Source organism: Phyllostomus hastatus, unplaced genomic scaffold (genome assembly GCF_019186645.2).
Source record: "Phyllostomus hastatus isolate PE091 unplaced genomic scaffold, TTU_PhHast_1.1 phas_contig_210, whole genome shotgun sequence".
NCBI classification, from domain to species: Eukaryota; Metazoa; Chordata; class Mammalia; order Chiroptera; family Phyllostomidae; genus Phyllostomus; species Phyllostomus hastatus.
In genome coordinates, this window is record NW_025333737.1 from 30,567,271 (window position 1) to 30,581,589 (window position 14,319).

General features: G+C 57.6%; 2 protein-coding genes across 10 annotated transcripts in view; one reads left to right on the top strand and one right to left on the bottom strand.

The window, feature by feature from the left end:
• Positions 1-2,323: 2,323 nt before the first annotated feature.
• NKIRAS2 (NFKB inhibitor interacting Ras like 2) lies at positions 2,324-6,414 on the top strand. Of its 2 annotated transcripts, none has more exons than XM_045836496.1 (4): positions 2,324-2,437; positions 3,400-3,507; positions 3,890-4,131; positions 4,769-6,414. In XM_045836496.1, the coding sequence occupies exons 2-4, from the start codon at positions 3,414-3,416 to the stop codon at positions 5,006-5,008; spliced, it is 576 nt and encodes a 191-aa protein (XP_045692452.1). In that variant the 5' UTR covers positions 2,324-2,437; positions 3,400-3,413; the 3' UTR covers positions 5,009-6,414. The 2 variants fall into 2 exon arrangements, with proteins under 2 accessions (XP_045692452.1, XP_045692453.1); XM_045836497.1 differs by having other exon boundaries at positions 2,357-2,524.
• Positions 6,415-6,430: 16 nt separating this feature from the next.
• The window catches only part of ZNF385C (zinc finger protein 385C), a 52,416-nt gene continuing 44,527 nt past the window's right edge, over positions 6,431-14,319 (bottom strand). Inside the window, exons 4-9 of one of the 8 annotated variants that reach the window (XM_045836492.1) lie at positions 13,069-13,179; positions 11,473-11,707; positions 9,472-9,765; positions 8,745-8,941; positions 8,304-8,414; positions 6,431-7,775 (exon numbers count right to left, since the gene is read on the bottom strand). In XM_045836492.1, the coding sequence (XP_045692448.1) occupies positions 7,539-7,775; positions 8,304-8,414; positions 8,745-8,941; positions 9,472-9,765; positions 11,473-11,707; positions 13,069-13,179 (1,185 nt within the window). In that variant the 3' untranslated portion in view covers positions 6,431-7,538. The remainder of the gene's footprint in view (positions 7,776-8,303; positions 8,415-8,744; positions 8,942-9,471; positions 9,766-11,472; positions 11,708-13,068; positions 13,180-14,319) is intronic. The other 7 variants (XM_045836495.1, XM_045836490.1, XM_045836491.1 and 4 more) reach the window with 7 other exon arrangements.

Here is a 14,319-nt window from a genome sequence, read left to right on the forward strand (position 1 = left end):
AGGTCCACGGTGGTCTCCGCGCCGCGGCGGGACCCCAGGGACGGTTCCTGGATGTGGGGGGCGCCACTTTAACTATAGATCGAAAGGGGGTCCAGGAGCGTATCTCCTCTCTCTGCCTTGGTTGTCCTCAGTATTGCGAGAGCTTCGTTGCCATAGCAACTTCCAATCCTAGAGCGTCTTCTGGAAGGTTCAGGGGATTCTGAGTTGGGTGGGAACCCGGTCACCCAGGACCTTGAAGGGAAAGAACCCCCCACTACTACCTTCCCGACCTTGGAGTGTGTCCACAGCCTCCTCCCGGGAAAGGCGAGAAGAGGCGGTGTGAGCCCGGTGCCCCTAGCTTTCATCGGCCCCTGGTAGCCCTGCCCAGCCAAGCCAGAGGAACGCAGGACGGCTTCACCCCGCGCCTTTCATCCCCCTCTGGATCTCCAAGCACCAACTGGTTCATCACCCTAATGACGCTGACCCTTTTATGATGTTGCTTTCATGTCAGCCGCTTGGGAGTGCCGTCTCAGCATTAGGCCTAGGAAGAGTGGCACAGTGCCCCAGACCCTGCCCTAGAGTTTATAAGGCAGCAGCTCATGGGGTGAGGTCCCTGCCCCAGTGCCGCAGTATTTCCACCCCTCGTAAAACCCTGCTCAGCACGCTTGTCTTGCTGAATGCAATCTGCATTGGGAACTTACAGAGGGCAGGTACACAACCTAATCGTCTTTGTAGTACCTCACCCCAACCAATAATATGTGTAGACTTGAATTAAATTGGGGCTTTCCGAGGTTAAATTGAGGGAGTTTGAGTTTGAAGCCATGGGGAACTAAAATAATAAGGGGACAAGGGAATTTCAAAGGCATCTTACCCTCTTCCTTCAGTAAAACTGTGCCATCGCCCATAAGCTGCTTGCATGGTCCCTGCCTACCAGAGCGCCAAGGAAGCTGAAACCAAACTCACCCTTAGTTCAGGAGAGAATGGGAGCGGCCAGGTGCCTACTGTCCCTATTCGGAGTCGGGAGGGCACAGGCTCACTGCCTGCCCGGCCTACCAACAGCTCACAGCCCACAGTCTTGTGCTGGAGGCATTCTTTCACGGTCTTCCCACTTCGTGTTCTCTGTATCGGAGCCACCTCATCTACGCCCACAGCTTTAACTTGGTTGGTGACTCTCAACCCTGTTGGCGTCCCCGGTCCAGACCACTCTTCTGAGCTCAGATCTGTATATCCAGCTCTCTACCGGTATCCTTCGGATGTTTCACAAGTCCCCGAAGCTCAACGTATTTCAATTGAACTCATCCTTTCCCCACCCCTCAACAACAGCAAAAACAAATGCTGTGCTAGATTCTCTCCTGCTGAATTCCTTATCTTGTTGAATGGACCAACTCTTTTCCTCCTGGTCATCAAATGAGACAGACGGGAGACATCATGAATTCCTCCCCTCTTTCTCATTCCTGACTCCCAATTTATCACCAAGTCTTGTTGATTCTACCAAAAGTCTCCCAAATCTATCTCCTTTTCATCCCAGCGCAGGCTCTCGTCACTTTTTTACAAACTTGAAATACTAGCAAGTCTCCTGACTGGTACTCCAGTCTTATCTCTCTCCAATCTTCAGTCTTCTGCCAGACTGACCTTCTGAAAGGCAAAACTTTATCATGTTACTTCACTAAAATCTACCAATGGCTTTCCGCTGCTGTCAGGATACAGTTAGAAACCCTTGGCCTCCTACACAAGGCCTTGGACTCTTTGGTTCCTTTCTACCACCAGTACGGAAGCCAAGCACTTGTAGTTCTAGAAAAATGCCATGAATCTTTGCCATGCTTTCTCCACCCTTCCTTCCAAGCCCTTCAAACGTAACACAGACACGACCTACTCCAGGAAGTTCTCCGTGATGCCCACTGCCCCCGCGAGTTAAATGCCCCTCTTCTGTGCTCCCATATTGCCTCTGTAATAGTTCTTGCCATGATGTTCTGTAATTTTTGGGTTAGATGTCTAGCCCCTCTAGATGGTGACGTTCTAACAGGCAGCTGCAGTGTCTAATTCGACTGCTTTTCCAGCTACGTGGTCCTGTACCTGGCACAGAATAGGCGCTCACAATACACTTGATGACTGAACGACCAGATAAATGAAGTATTACTATACTGTCGTAGCCTTTAGAAAAAGGACATCCAGGCATGAGACGACAACAAAGGCACCCCGCGGCCGAAGAACCTAGTACCGTGTCCTCCAGCGCACCACCAGTCAGGGTCTCGGCCGTCATGTTCCCCGCCGGCCTCTGGGGGCGCTAGGCGGACGGCGCCCGCTCGCTGCCGCAGGAATTCGTCTTGCCGGGGGAGGGGGGCGTGGCGGGGCGGAGCCCGGTCGACCCGGAAGAACGGAGTCGGGTGGCTGTGCAGCCCCTCCCCTGGTCCCCGTGCGCCTTGGGGTCCCGTCCCGGGTGCTGCCAGGGCCCTGGGAGGTACGGAACTGGAAGGCCTGGATCGGCCACCGCGTAGGGGCCGCTTTACGTGGCAGAGCCAAAGCTCCGCTGACTGTCTGTCTTGGGGTATCTATTAATCGTGGGACTCCCTATGCGGGGCCCTTTGGCCAGGGGTAGGAGGGTCGGTAATGAGTTTTATTTCCAGAGGTTTCGGTTCGGAACCTTTGTGGGAAGTGACCTCTGTGTCTGCTCTCGGGAGGAGTCTGTCTGGGCTGCTTCTGGGAAGTCGGCGTTTTGGGCTGCCTTCGGGATTTCTGGGACGCCTTGTGGGAAGAGCTTTCTGTGTCTCAGCCTTCTCATCTGGGTCTGTGAACCCAAGGGCGGCAGAAGTTGTCTCCTTTCCGGAGCCCTACCCCCCCCCCCCTTAGATTCCTTCACTCCTTTCTTTCTAGTCCATGGCTGAGATGGTCTTCATTTTAGCCATGGACTTGACTAGGAATCAGAGGGCATTAATTGTGAAGATAAGTCATACGGGAAAGCAAAATACAGTCTTCTCGTTATTTGTTCACCAGGAAGAATAGCTTAAGACGTATCCACGGAAAATAGTAGTTCTGCTTATTTCCCCATGGGGTCCTGCTTAAACAGAGGAAGCTGCGCACAGCCTCCCCTCAGGAGCTGGTCCTGAGTCCTGTGCAGGGAGAGGAACCTTCCCAGCATTTCACTTAAACCAGCATCTTTATTTCTTCCCGCTTCTGTGACATCGTGTGCTGTGCACCAGCAGTTACTGGCCAGGCCTGGGGGATAGTAAAAATGAGTAAAACACAGCTCCCTGGGCAGTAGTGGACGTAGACACATAACCTGTGACGTGCACCCTGACTAGTGTAGGGGACAGTGCCGAGCCGCTGAGACTGTACACGCAGCTCAGACCCTGGGCTCTCAGCTAGGGCAGGTCTGCCCTCCGGGTGGATGCCACCTCACCCAGTGTGCTTCTGTTCTTCAAGGCTGAAGGCTGAGCATGGGGAAGAGTTGCAAGGTGGTCGTGTGCGGCCAGGCATCCGTGGGCAAAACGTCCATCCTGGAGCAGCTTCTGTACGGGAACCATGTCGTGGGTGAGTGTTGGGCTGTATGTGGGTGGGGGCGTGGGAGAATGGTGGAAGAAGTTAAGGAATAAGGAGTAGGATTTGACCACACAGAGAAGCTCAAAGTCTGCTCCTGGAGTCAAGTGTAATACCAAGGTCTGGAGGAAGGAAGCCCACTCTCCCAGATGAGGAGGAAAAGCTCCAAAGTTTCACATTTGCCCAGCACGGTGTAAGCGTGAGACTCATGTTCGTCCCCCCGAGTCGTTCCAGGCCTGCCAGACTCCGTCGGGCCCCCTCTCCTCAGCCCCCACATTTCTTTCCCTCCCTGCCTGGGCAGCCTGTCAGCGTACACTCAGTCGCTCATGCTTCCCACCTGCTTCCTCCCTACACACATGCTCTCACTTTATCCCAGGTTCTGAGATGATCGAGACGCAGGAGGACATCTACGTGGGCTCCATCGAGACCGACCGGGGCGTGCGGGAGCAGGTGCGCTTCTACGACACCCGGGGGCTCCGAGACGGGGCGGAGCTGCCCCGCCACTGCTTCTCCTGCACCGACGGCTACGTCCTGGTCTACAGCACGGACAGCCGGGAGTCCTTCCAGCGCGTGGAGCTGCTCAAGAAGGAGATCGACAAATCCAAGGACAAGAAGGAGGTGTGCATGGGAGGGAGTCCCAGTGGAGGGAGCCCTGGGGCTGGCTTTGGGAGGCTTGGCGTGGCCCTGTTTTTCATTCGCGTTCCAGGAGTTGGGTGAGGAGCTGGAGGAGGGATGGAGGCCACTAGAGGGCTCCCTTTAGCCATGGAAACGGCCCCCTGCTGAGACGGCTCACCGGGAGAAGCTTCTCTTTAGTTTAAGAGGTTCCTGACCTACCACAGGAAGCCCCCACTAGTCTGTGTTTATAATGGTTCCATACTCTCGGTTGTGAGAGCCCTTCTTCTGGCAAGTCCCTCTTCAAGCCGCAGGCACCGTGGGAGTGCTCCCTCACCAGAAATTTAGCCAAAAGTGAACTGACAGCTGGTTCTGAGCAGGTATAGGCGACTTGGGGCTTGTAGTGGATGGAACTCCTGGAGACAGGGCCAGGAGGAGGCCAGGATCTGAACAGAGGAAGGAGCGGGAAAAGCAACAATTCCCCGCAAAACACACACATCCTGGTTTCTAATAGAGGAAGAGATGAGACACCAGCCAGTAAGCCTTTCCTTCTCTTGGGACTCCTAAGTGGTGGCCAGCCCTCACACCCATTCCTAAGGTCCATGGCACGTCCACCAGCCTCTCCTCCGTCCCTCTTCCCCAGGTCACCATCGTGGTCCTGGGCAACAAGTGTGACCTGCAGGAGCAGCGGCGCGTGGACCCAGACGTGGCTCAGCACTGGGCCAAGTCAGAGAAGGTGAAGCTGTGGGAGGTCTCCGTGGCCGACCGCCGCTCCCTGCTGGAGCCCTTCATCTACCTGGCCAGCAAGATGACCCAGCCGCAGAGCAAGTCCGCCTTCCCCCTCAGCCGCAAGAACAAGGGCAGCGGCTCCTTGGATGGCTGAAGAGCTGCCGTCCCTTCTTCACCGTCCCAGCCCCAGCCCAGCTCCTGGGGCTTTGGAAGAGGGGGTGGGGGGAAAGGGGACCGCCCCGTGCCGCCAGTGCAGGCAGCCGGGCCGTTCCAGGCCCTGGCCCCTTTGGCTCCCTCCCAGCTCCGGGAAATGCAGATCACCTAGGTTAGTGCCCCCCAACCTCCTCCTCCACCCCAGCTTTCATCACATCTGCCCCTCGCTGACCGAGGGCAGTTGTGGGTCAGTGCCCCTCCCACCTGTCCTGGTTGGGAAGCAGAGCTGCCATGCACAAGTGCCCACTCTGGGGGATTGTTCTGATCACGGGTCCCACACCTCTAGGCTTCTGCCACACACACACACACACACACACACACACACGGCACCAGCCTGGACTTCAGGGAGAGGGCTCCCAGGTATCGTGTGTGTGTGTGCATGCAGATGTTGGGGGTGCCTCTTCACCCAGCACCCTGGCCTTCCTCCTGTCTGTGTCTTGGCTGGAAGAAGCCAGCCTCCCGGGAAGTGTGATTTTTCTACTTGACCTCTTCCCGCCATCGTTTTGCTTCCTCTTCCGGCTTGCAGAGCAGATGGGCCTCGTGGGCTGGGTCACCAGCTGGCTTTGTGACCCAGCAAGGCTTTTCCCCTCTCTGGGCTTCTGTTTTCTCATCTGTACGGTGACAGGAGTTTCTTAGAGGTGACCTGGATCCACTCCAGCCCTGTGATTTTATAACGCCGGTGGCTTCGGGCTATCTGACCGTGTGTGTGTGTGTGTGTGTGTGTGTGTGTGTGTGTGTGTACCCCTTTGCTTCTCCCTCTTCAAGGTGCTATGCCCGCCCGCCCTGGAGGCTGGGACACTGCCCTCTGACAACCGCCAGGGGGCAGGAGCGCACTCTCCACTCTAGTTGCCAGAATGGCTGCTTAGTGCCCAATGGGGAACCTCACACCCATGGCCGCCGGTCTTCACCCCCCTCCTCTGGTTGTTTTCAGCCAATAGCTGGGCTTTATTTATAAATTTCCTGTTTTAAATGAATATGCTGCCACGGTGAAGGCTGGACAAGGTGCTCCTCTAGCCCTTCTTACCTCAGTCGCCTCAACAGAACAAGGCACACAGGTGTCAGCTTCTCGGGAGCTGACAGGTCTGTTGGGGCCCAGAAGGGTGGTCACTCTCTCCACACGCTACAAAGTGAGCTTATGACCCACAGCTTTCCTATGGCCACTTTTGTGCTTCTAATGGACACAGCCGGGCCACCTCCAATGCAGGCCCCTTCTCCCCGAAGCAGGAGGGGTGGGTGGGGGCAGGCGGCCCAGGGCTGGGCGAGTGAAGTTGGGGCATATACAGGCTCGGGCTTATTGTTCATTTATTAATGCATTGGACACAATAAAACCACAACTGTTATCAAAAAGTTTCCCTCCCACTCCCCCCCTTATCTCCAGTTGGAAATACCTTTTTAAAAAGATATATACAGTTGGATACTGGCAATGTCCCGTATTGTGGGGCGAGGTGAGCGGTGCTGGGGCAGAACAGGGGTTGTGACATTGGCTTTGATGGCGGGCTACTGGGTCCGTAGGGCCATCAGGCTGGATCCCAACACTCAGCTTCACAGTGAGGGAGGCTCGGGGTGCTGGCTGGGAGGAGGGGAGGCCAAATCTAGTGCTGGGGACCAGTTTGGGGTAAAGAGCTGGAGAGGAAAGCTCTTTGTCCAGGACGCCTGGGGGACTCGGTGTTCGCTGGGTCCATAGTCTGAGGAGGACCCAGTGCATCCGCCCCAGAGCTGGGGTTCAGGAGAAATCGGTAAAAGGCCAAGAGTGGGTCGATCACTTTCTCCATTAGAACTGGGCCCCCAGGCAGAGCATCATCCTCACCGCCCCTGGCCTGGCCCCTCCCTTTCAAGCGGATGAGGACCCCTGACAGCTTTCAGCACCACCCCTGCCAGGGCCGTACCCCACCTCAGCACTGCTCCCTTGCCCCTCCAGCCTTTGCCACGCCCCCAGGGTCATCGCATCCTGGGTGAACCAGCTCCAGCCCTCATCCCCAGCCCTCCTCTCCAGCCCTTCTCCAGAGCTTCCGGTGCGTGGGCAGGGCCTCCCCAGCGCCTAGGAGTGGGGGTCCGGCACACACTTGTCCCCAGGCCAGAAGCTGAGGTTTCCAGGGCCTTTGGCCGGGTGGGCATGGGTCTGGAGTGGGGGAATGAGAGCACCGCGGGGCTGGGGCTAGGATTTTGCATAGACCTTTGGGGTTTCTCTGTCTGCTCCCTGTAAGTCAAGTCAGTCTGGGAGATGCGTGGGAGCCCAGGACTAGCCGGAGAAGGCTAGAGAGATGAGAGTGGGGGTGGCCCTTGGGCCAGGGGTTATTAGTTGAATCCCTGGTCCAGATAGAATGAGGGGCAGCTGCCCTTGGAACTAGCCCAGCTCTACCTTGATTGGTCAGGAGCCCCTAGGCAGTAAAAAGTTCCCCGGAGGATGGAGGAACCGAGGCATCTTGGGGAGAGTGACCGCCGGGAAGCCGGCCCTGGCCTCCCTAGGAGGGCTAATAGGGGGCGAAGAGGATGGGTCCCGTGGCGGGGCGGACCGCCCCTGCTGGGGTGCGGAACAGAGCTGGGCCCAGGATGGGAGCCGGGAAGAGGGTGGCGGCCGCCGTGGGGGCAGGCCGGAGGGCCAGGGGGCCTGGCAGGGCACAGATGGCCGCGGCTGTGGCGGGGATCGGGCTGGGCAGGAAGCGGGCTGCCAGCGTCTTGGTGAGCTGCTTCTGCAAGGCCAGCTTCGACTGCGAAGGAGAGAGAGAGAGAACTAGGCACAGCCTGACCCTGGAAAATGCCACCCCTCCCCGCCCAGCCCTGAGCTCCGTCCTTGGGCCCTTTGAGGCAGGACAAACACGCCTGTTAGGGTTCCAAAACTAAACCCTCCTCCTCCCTTCCCACCCCCAAACATTCATTCCAAAGGGCTTTCTCCACCACCTGTCTTCCTGCCCAGAAGGAGGAGAATCATGATGGGCCACGGGAGGAGGCTGTGCTGGGTGCGGGCAGAGGTGGTTTCTAGGAGATGGCACGCCCACCCCTTGCTCTTGCCCCTGAGATTCCCACCCAGGCCCACCTCCCCGGAAATTCCTCCGGGCAGATCCCAACATAGCTAAGAACCCAACCCCAGCTCTTGCTCTGCCCAGGCAGCCTCGGAAGGGGTGGTGGGGGGTGACTTTATTCCTGCCTTAGCTCCCTGGCTGGCCCCCACTTCCTGCTCCCGGCCTCCCCGCCCCCACTTGACTGGGTTCCCAGCCCTGTTGCCTGGAGACAGATACCTTGAGGATACCCACAGCCAGCGCTGCGTGCTTCTGCAGCTTGCTGTGCTGGCTGGAGGGCTTGGGGGGCTTCCCGGCCAGGCGGTCTTTGTGCCTCCTGCTGCTCAGGTGCTAATGGACAGACAGACAGACTGGGAACAAGATGAGGAAGCCCAAGGACCCCCAATGACCCCACCATCTGTGACTAGCTCATCCTTCTCTACCCACGACTCACACAACAAGCCTACATTTACGGGGCATCCGCTGGAGTGGCCCTGGGAAAAGGAGATGAGAATTGGCCTTCGCCCTCCAGCCGCCCACTGTGCTGCTGGCCTGGCTCCTCTTCTTCCACCTGGCCTTGCCCGGCCCAGCACCTTCGCTCCCCAGCCCGCCTCCTTCCCCTCCCCCGGTGCCGGTCGCACTCCCTCATGCCAACCCTAGTCCCGGCCTCCCTTCTCCCACCTGCTTGAGCTGCGTCTCTGAATTGACCTGGAGCTGGCAGACGGCGCAGTGAAACGGGGGGCTGGGCCCCTGCCTGGCCCCGCGGGCCCCCGTCACCCTCTTGGCCTTGTGTCCAGCTCCTCCCCGGGGCACTGGGCGGCCCCGGCCCCTTCGGGGCGCCCCTCGCTGACCTTCCACCATCCACCGGTGCTTGGCTCCTGGGCGGAGGGAAGAGGACAGCCCATCAGCACGGGAGAGAGGCTGCGACGAGGCGGAGACCCCTCCACCCTGGATCAGCGTGGTTGCCCCTTCAGCTGCGAGGCTGCTCAGCACACACCCCCCCTGCCACCGCGTGGGGTTTCTCTCTCCCGTCCCCACCGGGTCCTCCCAGGTTCTCTCGTGTCAAGCCAACCCGCCCCAAGGAAGGCCCTGGAGTGTAACTGGTCGGCTCGCCTTCTCTCGTCTCAGCCCCTCCCTCCGGGTCTGGGCTGAAGAGACATGGACGAGGTGTCTCCCGGCGTCCGGAGTGACCCTCCAGTTCTTGCTTCTCCTCCCAACTGCCCCTCCTCAGGCATCAGTGGGATGACCCGAGATGCCCTGCCCAGTAACAACTCAGCTCAAGGCCCCTGTTACTAATACTAAGCCCTGTGGCAAAGTGCCCCAGAAGCCCCAGCTTGCCCACCCCTGGTAGGGGGCAGCCTTTCCGCCCCGCCCCTTCCCGCACCTGCAGGCGGCGGGGCTCGCTGACCTGTGTTGTGAGCCTGAAGCTGAGAGGCGGAGTTCACGGTCACCTTGCACGTGGGGCAGTAGAGGCGCCCCTTCTCGCTCCCGCTTTCCCCACTCACACCACTCCCCACAGCGGCTGCCACCGGTTCCGGCCCCGGGGCCTCTCTCCCAGGCTCTGGGGAGCAGGGTGGACAGGAGGAAGGAGAGGAAGAGGAGGCAGCATCCGAGAGTTCTGAGTGGGCTGGCTCCCGGGGCATCGGGTCCGGGGTCCGTGGTGGCTGGAGTGGGGGGCCTGGTGGGGTGTCTTCGGGACCTGCTGGGGACATGGAAGGCACCGGGTACGAGGGTGAGGCCTGAGCTGGTTCTGGAGACCATGGTTTTAAACACCGATATATCAGGGGCGGCACGGCAGAGCGCACGGGTCACTAGTGCGGGCACGACCAGCACTGAACTCCAGACCCCGCTCTACCATCCAACTCACTGGGCAGACTCGGGCCTCTTTGGGCCTCAGTGTCCCCATCTGAAATTATAAAGTCGGACGGAGTAATCTCAGCCCTCACTGTCCTGATAGTCTCGTTATTGGCAGTTCGTTAGAAGGAAATCAAAAAGTGTAGCAGAATGTTCATCGAGCAGTATTCACAATAGCAGCAACTGGACACTTTACATGTTCATCAATAGGAGAAAAGGATTTAAAAAACACACTGTGTGGCCCTGGCTGGTGAAGCTCAGTGGACTGAGCACGGGCTGCGAACCAAAGCATCGCAGGTTCGATTCCCAGTCAGGGCACATGCCTGGGTTGCAGGCCACGGCCCCCAGCAACCGCACATTGATGTTTCTCTCTCTTTTTCTTTCTCCCTCCCTTCCCTCTCTAAAAATAAATAAGTAAATAAAATCTTAAAAAAAAACCCACTGTGTGGTCATGCATTGGAATACTACACGGCAACGGAAAAGGACAAACTAGAGCCGCCACCACAACCGCACAGGAGACTCGTACGATGTGTGTCATGGACACTCAGGGAAGGTGAATGAGGCCCAGATGCAGAAGCCTACATCCTGCACGCTTTACCGAAACCAAGCGAAACTGGTGTACGCTGAGAAAAGCCAGGATCGTAGTAGGTACCCTGGGCGTAAGGGTGTATTGTGGGTGGTTGCAGAGTATCACCCCACCACTCATGTCTGTCTGGAACCTCAGAATGCGACCTTATTTTGGGAAACGCGTCTTTGCAGAGTAAAATTAGTTAAGATGAAGCCACACTGGATGAGGGTGGGCCCTGACCCAGTGACAGGGGTCCTTCCAGGAACACCCTGTGAGGAGACAGACGCACAGGAGAAGGAGACGTGAGGATGGAGGCAGAGATCGGGGCCAGGGGCAGATGTGGCCACACGCCACGGCGTGCCGAGAACCGCCGGCAGCCCCCGGAAGCCAGAAGAGGGGTGTGAAACAGATCCTGCCTCTCGGTTCCCAGGAAGGAACCAACCCCGTTGACACATGGCTTTCCAATGTCTGACCTCCAGGACTGGGAGGAAATCAACTGTGATGATTTTCAGCCACTCAGGGAGTGGTCTTTCATTACAGCCCCCCAAGAAAACGGGGTGACTGGAAGGGGGCCGAGGGAGGTTTCCGGGTGCTGGAGAGATGTTTCTGGATCTTCATACATTCAGACAGGGGAATTCATTGGGTCCCACTTGTGATGTGTGCCCTTTTTCTCTATGTAGGAATACACTAATATAAGCAACAATAAGAACTATCTCACCCTGGCTGGTGTGGCTCAATGGATCGAGTGCCAGCCTATAAACCAAAGGGTTGCCGGTTCGATTCCCCGTCAGGGCACATGCCTGGGTTGCAGGTCAGGTCCCCATTTGGGGGTGTGAGAGAGATGGCTGACCATGTTTCTCTCCCTCTCTTTCTCCCTCCCTTCCCCTCTCTCTGAAAATAAATAAATACAATTTTTAAAAAATCTCTCAACTCCTCATCAGAAACTAGACCTAGAGTGGGGAGCTGGGAGAAGAATTCAGGACTGACCTTTGCTCTGTGGCTCTCTGGGGGCTCCGCTGGCTACAGATAAGGTTGGGGACACCTGTGTCCCATCCTGGGCCAGGGACTGGGGCCTCTGCTTGCTCTTGGCGGCTTCAATGGCCTTGAGTTTTCTGGCGTGTTTGTGGCCTTTATAATGTGCTTCGGCCTGGTTCTGGGGTGGGGAGGGCATAGGGTCACCATTCATTTCTCTGAGTCTACGTGTCCCATCCGCGAGCTGGCCCTGGGCAGGGGGCAGGTCACACAGGGGTGAATCCTCGTCATTGCCATCGTCATCACAGTATGCGCATGGCCCTGATGTTTACAGAGCACACCCTCATCCCTGAGCTCCCAGGCAGACAGCCTCTGGCTTTAAGCTCTGGCGCGACCATTCAGCAGCTGTGCCTCTTTAGGGCAAGTCGCTTCACCTGGGTGAGCCTCCGTGTCCTCGCTCACAGCCTCTGTGCTCGCACTGACCTCACGGGACTCTGAGAATCACATGAGCACCTGCACAAGGGCCTAGTTCACACCGTAGACACTCCATGAATGTTCGTTACTAAGACAACAAATGCACAAATGGAGAAAACAGAGTTCCTCCCCCTTTGGGGGGGGGGTGTGCACCCCAGAGCATTCATCCCTTTGTTCAGTTTTTTCAACAGTTACTGAGCACTGGCCGTTCGCCTGCCCCTGTGAAGGGGCGAGCGTGAAGACACAGCCCCTCTCTGGGAGGGAAGTCTCTCTCTCCAGCTCGTTTACACCTTGCAACCTGAACGCCTGGGGGGAACCCCCATATCTGGCCTGGCCGTGGGTGTCCTCCCTCCTTCAGCCAGGGGTCCTTGCTTGTTGCTCCCAAATGCAGTAAAGACAGGCCCCTCCCTGGACACTTCCACCAGAACGGGCCAGCTGAAAGCATCTCCCCGAGGCCCCCGAGTGGCCCGGACAGAAGGCAAGCCTTCCCCGAGTGGCCCGGTCAGAAGGCAAGCCTTCCCCGGTAGGCCAGGATGAGGCTCCTTCACTATCCAGGCGCAGGCTACGGTAGAAAAGATGCAGGGCCCTGGGGTCAGCCAGGCCTGGGTCCAGACCCCAGTGTTGCTACTCACCAGCGGTACCAGGCTACTTAACCTCTCTGAGGCTCGGTTTCCCCCTCTGAAAAGTGGGGATGACCACTGCGCCTCTACTCACCTCACAGATGTAGCGTGAGAGCTAACTAAGATGATAGGCATGAACATATTCTACAAACTCTCAGGTGCTTGAAGAGCTCAGCTCCAAGCTGGAAGCGGACGGGGCGGCCCCTGCGGCCCAGAGAGGGGAGGGCAGTCTCTTCTCGTGCAGGAGGACCCAGAACACGGGAGGGAAGTACAGGGAAGGGAAACGGAGTCCCAGGGGCACTCGGGAAGGAAGGGGCAGGGCACTCCGGGCAGAGCAGAGGGTGGATGAACAAAGGGCTGTGAGCGCCTCTTCTGCAGCCGGGGATGGAAAACAGAGCCCTCAGCCCCTGTGCTACCCCGTTCCCCACAGGGAAGGCCCCGGAAGCCCAGTCTCCAGCCCCCGCCCCCGCCCCCCGCCCAGCAGCCTCCTCGGCTTGTTCCCACTGCCCCCTCTCACCGCGGAGTTGAACCTCAGGTGACAGATGTTACAGGAAATGAAGAGCTTCTTCTTCAGGGGGGTGGGAACCCCAAAGGTGTGGCTGATGACAGCTTTCTGGACCGGGTCCATCTGCAAAGCGGGTGGGAGGGCACAATAACTCTGGGGCCAGCCTCAGAATTGGGGGGGTGGAGACAGTACAAAATGCAAAAAAATGAAAGACTTTCAAGGAGCACAGTGGCCAGCCCCCAGGAAGAACTTGTCCCATCCTTGTGACGATAGACACACAGAAAGAAACAGCTTTTTCCCTGGCGGACTTTCTCTGTCAGCGTGGACTTCCGCTTGGGGGCAGGGGGATGGGTAGGGTGACCTCCAGGATCTATCTATCTGTTTATTTATTTAGCCTCGCCTGAGGACATGCTTTTAGCGAGAGCAAGGGAGAGAGAGAGAGACATCCATGAGAGAGAGAAGCACTGATTGGTTGCCTCCCATACATGCCTGGGCTGGGTATCTTCCGTGCCTGGACTGGGGATCAAACCTACTACTTAGGTATGTGCCCTGACCGGGAGTTGAACCTGCAACCTTTTGGTTACTGGACGATGCTCCAGTCAACTGAGCCATCCTGGCCAGGGCATGACCTTGAGTTACAGAAGCACGTCCTAGTGATCACCTTGGTGTCTCTTGCTGCCCCTCTAGTCTCTGTTTGTTTGTGTTTTTTTTCTCATTCACAAGAATCACAACCATGAGAACAGAGTGCCAGGGGCAGGGAGAGGTGGGGGCGGGAACGACAGAGTCCCTCTGTTGGAATTTCCTCTCCCATAGCCCAGCCTTGTGCTGGACCTGTGGGCGGGGGAGATCAGGCTCATTTTGTGAGCTCTGCCACAGTCACGGGGCCTGAGGGAGAAGGAGCCACGGCCAGGGGAGGTGGGGGACAGGATGGGGCAGGTGGCAGCAAGTAGAAGCTAGAGGGTTTCCTGAGTAGCAGAATCATTCCTTTGGAATATGAACCTGTGTGTCTTTGTCTTATTTTAAATACTTTTTTCTTCTCTCAAACCAAGCCTTGATGTTCCCTTTTCTCAGGGCCCAGACTGCCAGGCCAAAAGCAGAAGCTATCTGGGTCCCCTCGTCAAGAAGAACTCGCCAAGCCTTCCTGAGAGGAGAGAACGGGGCCTCAGAGAATGACCCCCGACCCGCAGGGCCCCCGGCAATCAGGACCACAGAGGCGTTACCTGCTCCCGAGGGACTGTGCACTTGAACAGTGAGCACGTCGCT

Excerpts from the sequence above, each read along its gene's own strand:
- NKIRAS2 (XM_045836496.1), top strand. The coding sequence starts at position 3,414 with ATGGGGAAGAGTTGCAAGGTGGTCGTGTGCGGCCAGGCATCCGTGGGC. Across the intron at positions 3,508-3,889 it reads GTACGGGAACCATGTCGTGG|GTTCTGAGATGATCGAGACG; the intron begins GTGAGTGTTGGG and ends ACTTTATCCCAG. Across the intron at positions 4,132-4,768 it reads AATCCAAGGACAAGAAGGAG|GTCACCATCGTGGTCCTGGG; the intron begins GTGTGCATGGGA and ends CCTCTTCCCCAG.